The 18,547-nt window shown below is 39.4% G+C and overlaps 1 protein-coding gene across 2 annotated transcripts; it reads right to left on the bottom strand.

The window, feature by feature from the left end:
* Positions 1-5,753: 5,753 nt before the first annotated feature.
* Positions 5,754-13,284, bottom strand: myod1 (myogenic differentiation 1). 2 transcript variants are annotated; one of them, XM_088340821.1, is made up of 3 exons: positions 12,694-13,284; positions 6,211-6,286; positions 5,754-6,136 (listed from the first exon to the last, which is right to left on the bottom strand). In XM_088340821.1, the coding sequence occupies exons 1-3, from the start codon at positions 13,234-13,236 to the stop codon at positions 5,919-5,921; spliced, it is 837 nt and encodes a 278-aa protein (XP_088196947.1). In that variant the 5' UTR covers positions 13,237-13,284; the 3' UTR covers positions 5,754-5,918. The 2 variants fall into 2 exon arrangements, 1 of the variants encoding a protein (XP_088196947.1); XR_015850967.1 differs by lacking the exon at positions 12,694-13,284 and adding an exon at positions 6,372-6,501 and having other exon boundaries at positions 6,066-6,136.
* Positions 13,285-18,547: the final 5,263 nt, after the last annotated feature.

The raw sequence follows: 18,547 nt of genomic DNA, 5'->3' as shown, positions 1-18,547 counted from the left end.
TATTTTTGAGCTGGTGTCCTTTTGCTATGCTAACGGGACGAATGCTACACTAGCACAACTAGGTATGCTAGCCAAACCGAAATATATATTGAGCTTTTTAACTCCTTAATTTAGCTTTACCTTACAAATTATATTTCGGTTTTCAAAGTTACGCATTTTAGCATGCTAATAGATAGCGCTCAAACAAAAAAGATTTAAAGTCAAAACGTTTACTGAAAAATAAACAACCTTTGGTTATTATGATTAATTATTATATTAAATATTTTCTAATTGTATTTATTTATGTATATATATATATATATATATATATATATATATATATATATATATATATATATATATATATATATGATATTATATTTAGAAAGTGGGCGTGTATGTGGGTGCGAATTATAGTGTATAAAAAGAACAATTACAAAATAATTGTAATTATATTCATCTCATCTCATCAGCCGTACCGCTTATCCTCATTAGGGTCGCGGGGGGGCTGGAGCCCCTCCCAGCCATCTCCGGGCAGTGGGCAGGGGACACCCTGAACTGGTTGCCAGCCAATCGCAGGGCACACAGGGACAGACAACTCGCTCGCTCATTCACACCTAGGGACAATTTGGACCGGCCAATCCAACTGAAATGCATGTCTTTGGAATGTGGGAGGAAACCGGAAGGCCCGGAGGAAACCCACGCAGGCACGGGGAGAACATACAAACTCCGCACAGGAAGTCCGGTAGCTGGATTTGAACCCAACAGGAGGTTCCCAAGACCTTAGAACTGTGCCGCACACGCGCTTTTGCAATTAAAAAAAATAAACGGGTTGTGCATGTGACGTCAAAACACGGATTCCTTTTGGCTGAGTGACGAAAAGCGTATTTATGCTGGAAAATGCGAAGAATTTGTAATTACAAAATTGGCCACTGAGGGCTGCTATTACGCCACTGCAAATCCTGGATCCATTTTAAACACCATTTGCTGTCATCTAAATGTCCAAAGATACATATAGTTTATAAATTCATAAATAATTTTCAGCTATCAATAATAAATAGAAATATTGCATAAAATATTTGACTTATTTTGACAGAGTGCAACACTGCATTTTAACCACTAAGAACGCTATAGCAAAATTTACATTAAAACTGGCGATTTAAACGTCGTAGTTTCTTAAAGTTGAATTCACAAAAGAAAAAAAAATCAAATTTCTTCTGTAGAGGGGGGATTTTGTAAGGTTTATTGTTCTATATTCTTTATCAATTATCCATTATCCGTTATCGGTCAAATCAAAATACGCTACAAAGACAAGGGCCGAGACACTTGCTCTCAGCCAAGAGGCCGAGTCAAGTAAAGTAGGAAACCTACCGTAACAATAAACGAAAGAGTTTTTAAAAAAATCTTTTATCTAATTAAATGCATCACAAACTTACGTAGGTATGACGTATTCATCGTAGCACTTTCGGGATTTTTGCTAGCGTTTTAAGAGACGCAAATTTTGCGCGAATTCCGTAATAAAGAAGAACAAAAATGACGAAATATCACCAAAATATCAAAGGTGTATGGTTTTAAAGCGGAACAGAGCCCGAATGATAACTACAAATGGCAAGCAAATCTCAGAGTTAACGGTACGCAAATACTACTGTTCCTTGTTGTTAGCAATACGTTGAACCCTCCACATAACACGGTTCTTTTTTCACGGTTTTTAAATGTGCAAGTTCTCTTCCATTTTAAAGGGCCTTTAAAAATCAATATTGTCGACAAAGCTTTCGGCAAACACAAAAGGACAATTATTTGTGTATTACAGTATTGTTTTTCTAAAAACACAAACTGTTTGAACTTAATGGATTTCGCCTATGACGTAACCTGGGTTAAACAAGTGTTCATTGTATTTGGTCTCTTTTATTATTTCTGATTTGAGCCCAGTAAACATCTTTTGTTTATCGAAAAGCCTCATTGTATGATATAATATACGCAATCATGAAATGGACTAAATCATTTCCTTGTGTCGAGAGCTTTTTACTTGAATTCTGTTGAAAATTTTTGGGTCCGTCAAGGGGGGCGCGGGCGTGTCCGACTTTTTTTTTTTTAACTTTCCCAGGAAAAATGCAAATGCACCTCCACTACACTAGGGCGCAGTGGTGTTCTCATTGGAGTGTTTTCAGCCTCCACACAGGGCATTAAGCACAGAGTTAAGCATATAGTATGAAGTGTAGACACGAAGTGTAGAAGACCCTCAAGTGAACCCATTGAAAATATATTCAACACGAATGTGAAGACAGGCGAAGGGAGACGGGATAAGTCATGTTAAAGTCAAGTCATATATAATCCAAAAAAGTCTTCTGAAAGCTTAGTCTGGCGCAGCACTTCACTGCGACCATGGAGGGAGACAAGCAATGTTTGGTGTGCTTGCTATGTTAAAATTGTTGGCAGTAGACAGCATGAAGCCAAATAAATTAAGCAGTCACTCAAAGACACTCCAATCTCGCTGATAAGATGCTTGAGATTTTTTTTTTCCTGGCAAAAATGTGCCAAAAGACATCGATTTGGCATGGACCGAGATGTTGCCAGCATTATTAAGCCATCTTTGTTTTATCCCCACCGAGAGGATTTCTTTTTCCCAGGGTGACAGAAAATAATTAAGAAGCGCTTGATTAGTCTGTTCATTTTCCAATTAGTTGTGCGTCTATACACATAGAGTACCCCGATGAGTGTATTATTAGTAGTTCAATACTCCAACTCTATACAACATTTTATTTATATCTGTACATTCAAGGAAACTGTGCAGGTCAGATGTATCGACATTTTGTTCTGTATACACGTGTACAAGAATGACAATAAAAGTATATCAGAATCTGAATCTGAATCTGATTGCTTGTGCGCAATATCCCTCATACGGGATATTTTGACGCCGCTAAGCACTCTAGGAATTGTAGTACATGGACAAATTAACCAGAATCATCTATATTGGTATCCATAGCAGACAAATATGTCAGCTGTCTCGAGGTGAGGCTCAAGTTATGTTAAGTAAATTACTCCCACTACCAATATTCAATATAAAAGAAGCAATTTGGGTTTTTTTCCCCACAATCTTTACACACAAAAGACAATAAAACAGAAAAACAGAACCTTGTCAAGTTTAGTATAAATAAAGCATCAAATTTATTTCAGTTTAGAGTGACACTCAAGTTTATATAAATACATTTTTGTTTCACAACAAAGAAAGCAAAAAAAAGCATTAAATACAATTCCCAACCGCTCTTATTTACAACTTCATGTACAAAATGGTCCTCGGCTGCAGTGGGGCCGAATCCTATGGACTGATTGGTAATATAGGGTGCGAGACTTTTGCAATCTTTGGGCAAAAGTGTTTTTTTTATGCTACACTTGAAATCTAATTAATAGAACCGACAGCGCATGTTTTCAGCCAATCAGAACACAAGCCGGACGACTGCCCGGCCCCTTTTGTATCACAGACAATGTATGGCATGCTAGCGGCTTCACCAACTCATCGTGCATAGGAGCGATGGGAAGGAACAAAATTATCTGTTCAACAGTTAGTGTTTCATTTTAATGACGCTGCTGTTGGGTCGGTTAGTTGTCAGAAGTTTATGAGTTACTGCGACCGCTTCACCTGCACTCTCTTTAAGTATTTCACTGCGCCCTTGTTAGCATACCTCTTTAGCATATGACAAAAACAAATACAAGCAAAGGTGACGTTTTGTGATTAAAGTAAAACTTGTAAATTGTGGGATATATAGGATATGCAATTCGTGATCCAGTACATCAAAATGATGAAACTCGTATATACCATTATCTCTCACAAATCTGAATCAATTTTGCATCCACTCTTACAAGGTTATTAGCATCTTTGGACACCTTGATGCCATGGATAAAACTCCGTATATGATACTTGAGACAAATTTATTTTCTTTTTGCATAATAAGGAAGAATTGATACGGCTACGCTATCAGAAATAGCGACTTAAGAGTCGCTCGCTGTTGTTTCCGCCGCTCTATTTGCTCCACGTGGGATACATGGATACCATATCTATTGTGGGCGTGGCTTAGCACTCTCGGTCGGATCTATTAATGGGAGGAAGTGAAGTAAGTATGCGGGGCATGCACGAGGAATGTAAGCCATTGCAAGGGTCCGCCTTTCGTTAATGTGATGTTATCCTTGAAAGTAGCACTCTAAAAACAATTAGGTCCAAAATAAGCCAATTAGAGTCATGCCTAGACCGATCTAGAACAGGATTTGACCTAAGAATGGAGCTAAAGCGTATGCGTCAAGGAAGGATAAATTGCAAAATTCTGAAGGGAGCAAGGATAAATTTCAGCTAGCTACTGGGCATGAAAACTGCTGTGAATCACAAAGCAAAGTAAAATGAGAGGCTAGAGAAGGAAACAGTTATAAAAATGCAAAATGCCTGTATCACAGGACTCAATGAAGTTAGCTTGCATGAGCAGCTGTGAAAGACGGGAGATGAAGAAAGGGCTGATAACTATAACAATAGCGGCTAGCGGGGAGCAAGAAAGAGTGGAAAATAGCAAAATGACTGAATTATGAAACTCAGCGAAATAAGCTTGCATAAGCAGCTGTGAAGGACGAGTGACTCTGATGGGTAAAGCAAGAGCCTCTAACTATAACAATAGCAGCTAGCAGTGAGCAATAATGTGCACCCATGTGGCTAACATTAATGGCTAGAAAAGGAAACAGTGAAATAAAGTGTACGCTCTCCAAATCAAAGAACTCAGTGACATTCAGCTGTGGAAGACGAGTGACACTGAAGGACGTAGCAAGAGCAGGTAAGGATAATGATAGCTGCTCGGTGCTCGACCAAGTGGCTAACATGAGTGACTAGAGATGGAAATGGTGGAAAAAAGGTGGAAAATACTGTAACCAAGGGACTTGGGCTCATCTGTGTGCGATAAGTGGTCGTTAAATTATGACAGAGCCACTGGGACTAGCTAGCGTTGCAAAATGGTCTTTCGGGCTTCTGCAGTCACAAAATGGTGACCAAACTTTTTAGCCCCTTCAATTTATGTCATAGAATTAAAAATGTCTAATCCCAAAATCATGTGTGCATGTGTTTCTGCTTATTGTTTTATTAAACTGAATGAAGTATTTTTACACCTCCAGGGGTCGCTATAAAATAGACACTGGAGCTTTAATGACAAAAAAGCAAACTTTTTGAAAGTTGTGTCACAGAAATAATACTGTAGTACTGTAAGAAACAACCCCCAAACTGGACCCTTTTATCAAACATTGGTCTTTCCTATAAAAAAAAAACCCTCCAAAATGGTGGTTTTGTAGGAAAAACTCGGCCCAAAAAAATGATTTTTTTTCCTTCTTCTAATGTACCTTTCATCCCAAAATGTCATAAATTCATATAAAACAACTAAAAATGGGTCGCACTGTTAAAAAATTACCCTAAAACTGCTGAGTCATTTTGTGGATAATTCTCCTAAAGATTGGGAAATGGATCGGTCTATTTTTGCTCCATTTTGGCTTATTTTGGTATATATATATATATATATATATATATATATATATATATATATATATATATAGATATATATATATATATATATATATATATATATATATATATCTATATATATATATATATATATATATCTATATCTATATCTATATATATATCTATATATATATATATATATATATATATATATATATATATATATATATATATATATATATATATATATATATATATATATATATATATATATATATATATATATATATATATATATATGTATATATATAACTGGCCTATTATGTGTCTTTTATTATTATTTTAAGCAAATACTACTAATAATAATACTAAACATTTAAAAACGTTTAAAATGTGGAAGAATGAATTGAAACAAAAAAAGTGAAGTTGTCAGGGTGACGTCATGCACCGCCCCTTAAAGGACTTGATAGGTGAGGTCGGCGTTTGGTTGGTCGCCGCCCCTCGCGGGGGCGTCAACGTGTGGCGAAGTGGGCGCGTCCCCGCCACCGCCGCGTGCGTCCCCGTGGCTCCCGTGCGCGTCCCCGTGTCCGCCGTCCTCGCTGGAAATTCTCTCCACGATGCTGGACAAGCAGTCCAGACTGGAGACCACAGTGGCGCGCTCCCGCTCTGGGCCTGCGTACGCGCGCACACGATTGTCAATCAAGGCATTGCGCAATAATGAGAAGTGTGACGTCATTGGCTCTTACCGTTGTCAGCGAAGAATTGGGCGGGGTCAAACGGGGCCTGCTTGGAGGCCGGGCGGCTCGGAGCGCTGAAGTCCGTCTGTGGGGAATAATCGGCGTTATTTCGTCACTGTCACGGTCGTGTGTTTTTTTGTAGTTTTGTGGCCGACCCGGTATTGCAGTACCTCCGGGAACGGTGCATCCGCAATGATCGCAGCAAGGCTTTAAGGCTAGGACCTTAGCTTGGCCTTTAGGCTGAGTGTAAGAGTCCCGGCTCCTAGGCTTTGTAGCGTATTATGAACTGACCGACAACGAATAATGAATAATGAATAAAGAAGATAGAAAAATAACCCTTAAAGAATCCCCCCCCCCCCTCCGCTATTTGAAAGAGTGATAAGCTCCACCTTCAAAGGCGACGAGCCAATCACAGTGCGTTTAGCACACCTAATGCACTCAGACATCCTGAATTCCCAGTTTCCATTGAAATACATTCCAGTACTTAGTTTTCTTAGATTTTAATCTTTAAAATGGTCAAACGATGTGCACAGGTTACATGCAAATCTGATACGAGGTATCCTGAGAAGCTGGGCAATGGTCAAGTCATGTTTATTTGTGACGCCCTTAATCACAGGAAGTCTCAAAGGCCTGCCCAGGCCACAGACTATTATGACAGCATCCCCTGATCTAAAACCTACATGAACGCAAACTCAAAAACCTCAACATTAGGAAAATGAAGAAACCTTGAGAACGGACCACACATGAGGCAAATCGAGACAAGTGCCTTCTTTGTATAAAACTATACAGTCGTCCACAGCACCAACTCAACGTGGATTAAGTTAATAAAGATTTCTGCATCTCTTCTAAGGTAAGTCAACATGGTATTTTTAAAGGGGTGGGGCTTAGTCAATTAGCAATCACAAAACTGCAAAAACAATCACTCCTGACAACCCTACCTTTCCTACCACTTTATCCCAAGATCATACTATACTCACATTACAAATAAACGCAGTAAAATAACCTCTGTTCATTTAACACACAACGAGCACATTTTAACACTTCATAAGTGAAAATATATACCTTTCTACAGTTTCAAACGTACACTGAACGCAAAGTTACATTTTCACTTAATTCTACTCTTTTGAAGTTAATACTTTACACTACACAGAGTCTTAGCATACTTTGACACGAGGTGAAAAACCTTGGTCTCACGAGCTTTCAAGTGTCAATTATTTTATACACTGGAAAGGTATTTCACTCTTACTCACTCTTTTGTTGCATTAACTTTAAAATGAATACGTGGGAGTGACACAAAAAACCTATGTGTGTCATGGTTGCCATGGCGCCCATTTGGTCCTGCCCGTGTGGCGCCAGCTGCGGCTCATTGACAGATTGGCTTTCCGTCTATTTATGCTCAGTGCTCTCATTTTTCCTTTGTCAGTCCGTCAACGAACCTCTGCCCCACAAGACTTGGGTTCTGACTCGGTCCTGTTTTCCTGTTGGTATTTCCTGTGCGGTATTGTTCCTGTCTATTTTTTTCCTGTTTATTATTCTCTCCAGTTTTCATTCCCGTCTAGTTTGTCTTGTTTATTTCGATATCCTGTTTCATTATCATTCCTGTCCGTCCCGTCCTGTCCGGTATCAACCCCATCCATCCAATATTAACTCGGGCAATTGTAATCGATCTCGTCGGTCTCTGGCTTCCTGTCTTTCCACGCCAGACCGCTGCCTAACGTGCATGACTCCCCATTTCCCGTAAAATAAAAGGCTTTTGTCAGAACGTCACGTGTTTGGGTCCTGATCCTGTTCTTGACAATGTGAACCTATATAGACGTTATTGTGTTCCCCTTTACTCTCTCAAAGAACACCAGATGAGTTAAAAAACGTTGACAATGCATATTTAAAATTACTGTGTACAAAATAAGAACTAAGAAAGAGCAAAACATCTCATTTTAAGTTTAACAAAAATAGTATCCCAAAAAATAATATCAAAAAATTAAACCCACTCTTCAAAATTGCATCAACGATTTCGTTTTTGGGGTTAAATCTTTGGAGTATGATGAACATTTCCAATTTACAAGTGTGATGTAATACGCTTATGAGTTAAATATGTAATAATTATCATTTTCATGCGTTACTGTATTTATTGTATGTATTTTCTGTTTCCATCCCTGTATTTCTGCAGCACTTGCTGTTCCCTTGAAAATTGTGAATTTTGTAATGTTTCTTGGCTGTTTCATGGCATTTTTGTTTGTAATTTGAATAAAAAGCACTAAAAATAGCATTGGCATCAGTGATTTTAACAAATTAATGTCATGATTACCGATGTGACGCAACTGTGCCCGCTCCTTTGGCGCCAACTGCCTCGTACTCTGATTGGCTCCCTGTGCCTATTTAAACCCACGTCTTTCTGTCACCTGTTTTCAGTCCGCCTGCTTACCTCAGTTTGCTCCAGGCATGCCTTTTTCGACCCTGACTCACTCCTGTTTTTGGTCCCGTCTGTTCTCCGGCTTCGACACGTTTTTTGATCCTGACCACGTCTACTCTCCTCTCCTGGCTTTCGACTCGTTGCTGATCCCGACCAAGTTTTTTGCTCTTCTGACCCGCTTTTTCCATTCCCGACACCGCCATCGCTCGCCATGGAAGTCCCACTTCTGCGTTCAGAGCGACCTGCTTCCCATGACCAGCAATCACCGGATCAAGGGTGCAATCCTTCCTTTATTCCCAATAAAACTGAGAGAAACGTAACGCATTTTTTCATGGTTTTATGTTCGGATCTTAACAAAAGTCAACTTATAGATTAAAATAAAAAATCTATCTGGAAAACGTGTTTTACTATGACTTATTATTTGAGATCAAAGGTTTCTCCTTCAAAATAAAAACGGTGTTTAATTATGAAAGCAACACGATGGAAAGACAAATTATAATTTAAAAAATCGAATTTTAAAAAACTGTCATAATTTTTAATGAGGGCAATATAATGATGTGATATTTGGAAGTAAATTCAATTGCACTAATTGAAGGAAAATATTTGACAATTGCTTTTTTGTTTTGTTTATTTTTGCTTCGCTTTGTTGAGACCTTCTGGCCTTCGTTTTATAGCTAGTTTCCCTCTGCTTATATCGTAGTGTGAAAGACTCATTATTGAAATGTATTCATAAAGTTTTAGGAAAGTGGAAATAAAAAGTAGCATTTTTAATTTATTTATTGTTTATTTACTTCTTTAAATTTAATTTTCAAGGAAAACATTGTTAACTAAACTCTGACGCCGCGGTTTGCAGTCAAACGTTTAAATATTTTACATCGAGGGTGCAACCTAAAAACATAATTGACTTATTTATGTCTATTTTTGATCTAAATGCAATAAAAATATTAAAATAAATAAAAGTCTTAAAAGCTTGATTTTCTTTCGCAAATTCAGACACAGCTTTTGAATCCATAATTATAATAATAATAACTGGAAAGGATAATTGAAGAAGAATTTGGCTGGTTAAAATTTGATAATAATAATGGTTTCATAAAATAATAATGCATTACAATTGTCCCTGGGTCTAAATGATCATGAGAAGATTGTATTTTTCATTTTGGGATTAAATAAAATCATGCCATCCAAATATTAAGTCATAATACAAAATCATATCCTATAACGGAAAGAAAAAAATAACATAAAATTAGAATGGTGCATCGAAGCACCAAATATCTACACAATGTACCAAAACAAACTAATAACACCAAAATGTTGCAAAACTGTGGCAGAAAACAAACTTAAATGCTCTAAAATGAACAAGAATGTAGCAAAAAGGGACGAAAACGCAGACAATATAAATAGAAATGTTCTTCAAAACATTTTAAGGTGAATTAAAAGCACCAAAAACGAACAAAACACTCATAGCTGGTGATAATTCGCTAAAAACGAATGAAAACGAGGGTAGAAATACCAAAAGTCTACTAAAATGTGCCCAAAATGGAAGTTTATGTACTCGATACCAAAAATTCGGCAAAATTAGTGAAAAGAAAACGAAAACTTGAGTCGAAACGTTTTGCCAACAAAAAAGAGCAAAAAAAAAAAAATCACAACTCAAGAGGCACAAAGTCTGAGAAGATAATTGTCAAAAGCTAACATAATAAACCAAAAGTCAGCGAAATTTTGTAAAGAAGCAAATGTAAAGGCACATAGAAACTCTAGACAAATGCGCCAAAGACAAATTAAATTGTGCCTCCAAACACAAAGTCGTCAAAAGTCGCCTAAAACAATTTTTAAAAATCCGCCTCAAGAACGAATTACATCAAAAGTCTGCAAAACTGCGCCAATATGGAACGAAAATGCCCCCAAAATGAACGAATACAAAACACAAAGTCTGCAAAACGTGTCAATCAACGAAAATGCAACAATACAAAAAACTGTCATGAAAACATACACACTGTACTCAAAAACGAACAAAATGTGCCTTAGGTGAACGTAAATGTGCATTGAAACAACGAATGTCGACAAAAACGCGCCAGTAATGAACAGGAATGCCCCTCTCCCCCCTAAAACGAATAAAAATGTGCATTGAAACACCCAAAAAAGTGTCAAAAATGAACAAAAATGTGCCATAAAGTAAGAAAAATGTGCTTCAAAACACAAATAGGAAACACAAAAGCGCTCATAACAAATGAAATATATTAAATGTTTGCAAAAAATTGTGCGTCAAAAATCTAAAAGTCAACAAAAAAGAACAAATTCCTAACAAAGTATCACAAACCATCTGAAAAGAATTGGCGGAAAACGTCTCCCAAAAGAAACGTAAATGGGCTTGAAATACCAAGAATTTGATAAGTTGAGCGAAAGAAAGAAAGAAATCAAACCTTTGTAATTGTAGCCAAGAAATGAAGGAAAATGCGCGCAAAAAATTAATGATGGGGCGGCATTAGCTCAAGAGGGCTCGTCTTGGGATCAAGAGGTCGCAATTCAATTCCCGGCTCCTCTGTGTTATATGTCTTTGGTCAAGACACTGAATCACTAATGCCCCCAATAAGCAGGTTAGCGCCTTGCCTGGCTGCGTGGCCGCTATTGGTGTGTGAGTGTGTGTGTGAATGGGTAAGTGTGAAGCACATTGTAAAGTGCTTTGGGAGGTCTTCTTTGACTTGAAAAAAGCGCCATATAAATGTCATTAACCATTTACCATTTAATTCTGCAAAAACTTGCCGAAAAACAAATCGAATACATCAAACGTTTGCAAATATGTGCCATACATTAACGAAAATAGTTTAAAATGGTGGGAAGCACGGTGGTGCAGTGGTTAGCGCGTGTTCTGAGGTCACGAGATCGAACCTCCTGTGTGGAGTTTGCATGTTGTCCCCATGCTTGCGTGGGTTTCCTCCGGGCACTCCGGTGTCCTCCCACATTCCAAAAACATGCATGTCAGGTTAATTGACCGGGACAAATTGTCCCTAGGTGTGAATAATCGGGCGACCTGTCTGTCCCTGTGTGCCCTGTGATTGGCTGGCAACCAGTTCTGGGTCTCTCCTGCCCACTGCCCGAAGATAGCTGGGATGGGCTCCAGCACCCCCCACTGAGGATAAGCGGTGCAGATAATGGATGGATGTTTAAAATGTACAAAATTTTACATCGAAAAAACAAAAAAATAACAAATACTTGACCAAATACAATATACGCCTAAAAAATGAGTAAACCCTGTCGAATATGTCCCATGAACAAAGAAATGCACCAAAACATATGAAAATACACCATGACTTAATGAAACTGTGTCCAAAAGCGAATAAAAATCTGCACAAAATACAAAGTCTGCAACTATGAGCCCCAAAACAACAACAAAGAAATACATGAATGTTAAAAATGAAAGATAAAAAACTCCTAAAACAAACGAACGTGTTCTCTAAATACCAAATTTCTGCAAATTTGGACCAAATATCCCCGAAAGAAATACATCAAAACTGAAAAAAATGCACCCAAAACAAACAATAATGTACCACACTTGAACAAGGAATAAGTTTACAAAAGCGAGATAAACAAACGACAATGCGCCAAAATGAGCGTCAAAAGGCCACAAGTCGGTCCAAAATAGACTAAAATGTGCTCAAAACCCTAAACGTCTGCAAATATGAGCCAAACCAAAAATGTACATCGAAACACCTTTCATTTGAGCAAAAACGCGGCAGATCGCAACAAATGCACCAAACAATAAAAAAATGTGCATCCAAATACCTACGTTTTGCAGAAATGCACCCAAAACCTTGAATGATTTACCAAAAAACGAACCAAATTCACTCCCAACTTTTATACAGCTGTTAAAAACGAACCGAAATGTGGTCAAAACGAACGAAACCAAGTGTGTTTTAAACAAACTATTTTAATACAAGAAACAAAATAAACAGATTAAAAGTCTGTTAATAGGCGCAAAACAATTACAAAATGAAATGCAACGACGCAACAAGAACGAAGAAAATACTGTACTACAAAACCCCAAGTGTCCAAAAAGAACGAATATTCCGGTTTAATTTCCTCACCATGCCGTCAGAGCAGTTGGAGCGTGGACTGGACGCATCCGAGTCCGGGCCGTAGCGCTCGATAGGCGCGTAAAAAGTGGCTTCGTCCGCAGCCCCGGCCTTGGTCCCCCCCGCCGCTCCTCCGGCGCGCAGCAGCGCCTGCAGCGCTTCGATGTAGCCAATGGCGTTGCGGAGGATCTCCACCTTGGGGAGTCGCTGGTTGGGGTTGGAGGACGTGCATCTTTTGAGCGTCTCGAATGCATCGTTCACTTTGCCCAGACGGCGGCGCTCTCGAAGCGTGGCGGCCTTGCGGCGGTCGGCGCTGGTGGTCTTGCGCTTGCAGGCCTTGCAGGCCCAAAGCAGGCATCGGCCGGCGGCGTGGTGGCCGCTGGGGGCGCGCACGTGCTCCTGCTCGTCGTCTGAGGGCGACCGGGGGTCCAAATGGGAGTCCAGGTGGGGGTCCAAGTGGGGATCCAAATGGGGGTCCAGGTCCTCCAGGAAACGCATGTCACTGGCGTCAAAGTCGTCGTAGAAGTCGTTGAAGGACATGTTCGCCAGCTCCATCGGCCTCAACGCTTTAATTCCATTCTTTTAGCCGGGGGGGCATGAAGGCGTCGCGTTTTGCTAGCTTGCACTCAGTGTGGACCCCGACAGCCGGCCGGGGCCTCTTATGCTGGGGCCCTCTACGGGGTCACGCGTGGGCGTGCTCTCAGCTGCCAGCGACCAATTGGCGAGAGCGAGGGCTTTGCTTCAGGGGCCGATGCCCCCTTTTGCAACGCAACAGGCTTTTATATTATGGAGAACTTTTCGATACAGATATTAGGTACCGCAGATTGATATGTATGATATGCGAGTAGTCCTAGATACCAATGAAGTCCAAAAACGACGTGTATCCCTAATACTACAATGAATTCATAGCTACTCATTGTTTGTCTAATTTCTGGTCCCTGATTGGCTGTTGGAGGCCCACCAACACTTGATTTGGCCTTTGTCTTAGTACCATTACCTTGGAAAAACCTAGTTTCAGGACCGATATGATACATGGTATTAGTACTCGCTCATACCTGATGTTCTCAACCGTACATAGTTCATTCGGGTTCCAGCCTAGCCAGAGAATCAAATCCCATAACTGTAGACACAAAATAAGATTTTCTTCAGTGATTTATTTACAGAAAAGGACATCAGTGTCGGCTATTGAAGAGAAACAGGACAAGGAAGTTTACTAAGATTTACTAACACAGGCTCGACTACGCATCCCTGATAAATAATGTTGAAACACTAACTAGATCTGAATCAAAAAACATGAAAGATAGAGGACGCAAGATGTGTAGGAACAGAAACTAGCTCACACTGTACAAAACATGAAAGGAGACAACATGGGAATCCAAACTGGTTCTGACTGAACAAAACATGAAAAGTAGCGGACACAGTTAACAAGCGTGGATATAATAACATTGGAATACCAAACGGCTCTAACAGACGGAAATATTAAAACATAGAGGACACAGGTCTCATGCTACGGTTTGGATAAAACTACTACATAAAGTTCCAACACCAATCAGCGTTAACAGAACAAAACATGAAAGTACTTGCACTTGGATTAAACAATAACTAGAACACAATTATGACGAGACCATGAGGTATAATGCAAGAACACTGACCGCCTCCAACTGAACAAAACATGAAAGAGTTAAGACACATATCCGAGATAACGCGAGTTCGTTTTGGTTCAGACAACCTCGATAAAGCTCGTTAAAGTCACGTGTCGACACCTCGAGATGGCACGGGTATCGGCGACGAGGATAATGACACGATACTTAAAGAGGATAAGGACACGATACTCGGCGCGTTCATGGGCTTGTTTCCATGCGTTGGCCTCTTGTGAGCACTTGTGACCCGAAGAGCTTCTTGAAGATTCTTCGCACAACAGCTGAACCCCTAAATGCATCAGCAGGCCCCCAAATGGGACCACCCAACTTCGCAAAAATATACACATGACCAGGTGAACAACTTTTGTGTTGGGTTCATTTAACCCATTTTCTTGCTCACCCCTAAGTTGATTCTTGTTTTTCTTTTCTATTAAGAAAAATATAGGTTGTATTCTTAAAATAAAAAATAAAAATTGGCTCAATAGTGCAACAAACAAACCAACCACTTTGATTCTTTTGACCCAATATCCTGGGTTGTAATGAAAACAAAAATCCATTTTTTTAATGACTTTACCCCAAGTTAGGTTTGATTTTATAAAAAAAAACAACAGCACTATTTTGCTTAAGTAAGCTCCAATCCAATGATTTGGGTTTATTTGACCCATTTTCCTGGGTTATTCTAAAGAAAATAACTCATCTCAAAGTTGTGTTTTATTTAAACGTTTTTTAAAATATTACCCGTATTCCACCCAAAATATTGTCGATCTGTCAGAAGATACATATCCCACTCTGGCAAGTGTGCACCGATCCAAATACTTGGGTTCATTTTACCCAATTTTCTGGGTTGTTAGGAGAAAGGAACTCACCCCAACTTTGCTTCTTTTTTTCAAATTAATTCCCTCACAAAATTGGGGATTGGATCATTAAAGGGGAAAGAAACAGCCCAATGTGGCTCAAATGTGCACTGACCTTGGGCTCATTTGACCGAATTTACTGGGTTGTTGTGAAAAAATGACACACTCCAAAGTTGGATCCTTTTTTAATACTTTAAATTGACAATTTTCAGTTATTTTAGATCAATTGAAAAAAGGTAATATTTTACAAAACGACCCAAAAGCTGGGTCCTATTAAAAGAATGTCATTTGATTTTTCAGCTATCCCAAAATGTTCGTTTTGAGCAAAGTAAATGAACAAATTTCATGTTATTTTTTCCACAACTTCCCTCCCCAAATTCTATTTGTGTAAAGGATCTCCCAAGGTTTTGTAAGAAAACAACCCAAATCTTGGGTTATTGTGTGTAGAAAATTCTAAATATGAGGTTATTGTTTATAAAGCAACCCAAACAGTAGGAATGAAGTGATCAGAGTCATAGATCCATCCAGTTTTAACCTCATTTTGTGTTCATTTAGACCCACTGTTTGACCAAAAACATGGGTTTAAATTCATATGAATTGTGGATTAGTCCATTTTCGACTCAATTTTAGGGTATTTTGACCCATTACTTTACAAAACAACCCCAAAATTTGGATTAAGTTGATCCAAGTCATTTTGACCCTGTTCTGGGTTATCATTCACCCATTGTTTAAAAAAAACAACCCAAACAGTTGGATTTAACTGATCTACGTCATATATCAGTCCATGTATGAGCCCATTTTGGGTTATATAATTTTCTAACACCACTCAAAAAATTGCATTGACATGAACCTTGAAACTTGGATGTAGTTGATCCAAGTCATGGATCATTTCATTTCTAATCCTGTTTTGGGTTATATATCAGTCCATTTATGAGCCCATTTAAGGTTATATAATTTTCTAAAACCACTCAAAAAATTGCATTGACATGAACCTTGAAACTTGGATGTAGTTGATCCAAGTCATGGATCGTTTCATTGCGGATCCTGTTTTTGGTTATTTTGCGCCCGTCCGCTTGTCCGCCCGTCCGCCCGTTCTTCTGTCCGTCCGTCCGTCCATCTGTCGCTATATCATCACGCCATCTATCTATTCAGTCACCCATCCATCTATTTTTGATTCAATTTAGGGGTATTTTTGACCCATTACTTAACAAAACAACCCAAAAAGTTGGATGAACTAGAGCCAAGTGACAGATCAGCTCATTTTTTTACATTGTTTGGGGTTATTTTTACCCATTTTATGAATAAAGAAAAACCCCAAAACAGGATTTAATTCATCCAAAGTCAAGGATCAGTCCGTTTCCGATCCCACTTTGGAATATTTTTGACCCAAGTGTTTTCGAACCGAGCGATGCGTTGGCTGGTCCAACCTAGTTCAAGTATGACTATTCAGTTGACATTTAGAAGATTATCAAGGTTTTGTTTGCTCTCGTTTTTCAGCTAGCACCAGTTAGCGTCCTACCAATTCTTCTAGCGCTAGCCCATCCGGCTAGCCTGTTAGCAGCGCTGACACGAGGTTCACGCGCGTGGAAGCGAGCGCTCATGTCGGCTCTTTGGCACGAACCAGTTTTCAGTTTCGGGTTTCAGATCGTAAACGGCCCCGAACACCTGCCGTTAGCCGCTAGCGTTAGCCGCTAGCGTTAGCCGGCGCCGCCGCTGCGCTCGTGCCAGCAAATATTTGTGGCGTTCTGTCATTTTGTTTCCCTTTGCGCTGGATTTGTTCCAAGGCGCTTTGTCCAATTGCATTTTCCATGCCTGGGTCTCTGATGCCCCCCGCCCCTTTAAAAAAATGGCCCCTCCGACCACCTTCTCCACTTGGGGGGTCCCCAAACCACAGAGGGACCCCAAACAAATCAAGGGCTAGCACACGTGCGTCCGTTGACGGATGAGAAGAAGCTGCCGTGACATTGAACTTGTCGAAGAAAAGCAATCGCATCGTGTACAGAAACAGAACATGGAGGCGTACTAAGATCTTCGGAATGTAGACATTTAAGCTATGGTAACACAAGCCACACCATGTTGAAACACAAGCTAAATTTAAATGAACAAAACATGAAATGAAGAAAAGAACCGGTATCAGAGAGTGTCCAGAAACAACAGGGACGTGTACTAAGATTTTCAGAATTCACGGACATTCAAGCTACACTAACTCAGGCTCAGCTATACAACCTTGCTACATTATGTTGAAACACTAGTTAGAGTGAGATGAATAAAACATGAAAAAAAGGAAAGTTTCGATCTCAGCAAGTGTACAGAAACAGAACATCCCATCTTGTCTTCATTTCATATATTGTTTGCTTGAAGCTTGGTTGGTGTATTGTTCCATCCACGCATGACTATGTTTCATGAGTCTTTTCACTCTCTTTCTTGTTTTGGTATCCGAACATTTCATATTTTGTTCAGTTAGTTTGTGTTTCCTCTCATCCTATGTTTCCTTTTCTTTTCATGTTCTGTTAAGTTTGAACTTGTGAGTGTTCCATCCTTATATTCCATGGTATCGTCATCATGGCAGTCTTGCTTTGTTATGCTTCTTGTGTCATCTTACTTTCTTTTTTTGCTTTGTTAGATTTGGATTGTGTTGATTATTATGTAATCGTGCTATCTACGTGTAAGCGTTCCCTGCGCCTTTTCGCTGTCATGTCTGTTTCAGTTAGAAAGTTCTGCGTAGTCATATTTTCATGTTTTGTTCCGTTGAAGCTTGTCAGTGTTGGAATATTTTGTTGTTCTATTCAATGCATGACTGTGGTGTCTATTAGCTTTCTTGTTATGATCAGTTACAACATTTCCAGGGTTTACTTTCCTGTATTTTCCAGGTTGAGCTTGTCAGTGTTCCAATCTTCTATTTAATGTTCTCATCATCATGGCACTCTTGTTTTTCTCAGTCCATTTGTGGTAATGTGTCTTTATTGTTTTGTTCTGTTGTTTGGTGTCGAAACAAGAATGACTATGTTTCTTAAGTCCTGTCACATTTTTGTTTTGTTCAGTCAGAATGAGTTGGTATTCTAACATAGCCAGCGTTGTCTTCCTTTCATGTTTCTTTTTCCCATTTAGATCTACTTCTTCGGCCATGCTGGATAACAATGCTCATTTGCGTGAATTCCGATTTTCTATACTTTTGTTTTTCAGCGGAACTCCTGTTGGAGACCCCCTCTGGCGGCCCCCAGTTCTTCTTCCGAGCCCTGCGGGGTCTCTCGGCTGGAATTTGCAGATGCCCGCTGGAACACTTGATCGTATGACTTCAGGCCGGCGTGCGTCAGTTCCTAAAAGTATTTTTAGTCGGTTCGTGTCCCGGAGACCGCGACAGACGCCCGTCGC

This window comes from Urocampus carinirostris, chromosome 7, assembly GCF_059441175.1.
Source record: "Urocampus carinirostris isolate Australia breed hairy pipefish chromosome 7, RoL_Ucar_1.0, whole genome shotgun sequence".
NCBI lineage: Eukaryota > Metazoa > Chordata > Actinopteri > Syngnathiformes > Syngnathidae > Urocampus > Urocampus carinirostris.
This window is presented reverse-complemented; position numbering and strand designations above follow the sequence as displayed.

Coding starts and splice junctions, on each gene's coding strand:
- myod1 (XM_088340821.1), bottom strand. CDS start 13,236: ATGGAGCTGGCGAACATGTCCTTCAACGACTTCTACGACGACTTTGAC. Junction 6,287..12,693: donor CCAACTGCTCTGACGGCATG/GTGAGGAAATTA, acceptor TATTCCCCACAG/ACGGACTTCAGCGCTCCGAG. Junction 6,137..6,210: donor CCAATTCTTCGCTGACAACG/GTAAGAGCCAAT, acceptor GCGCGTACGCAG/GCCCAGAGCGGGAGCGCGCC.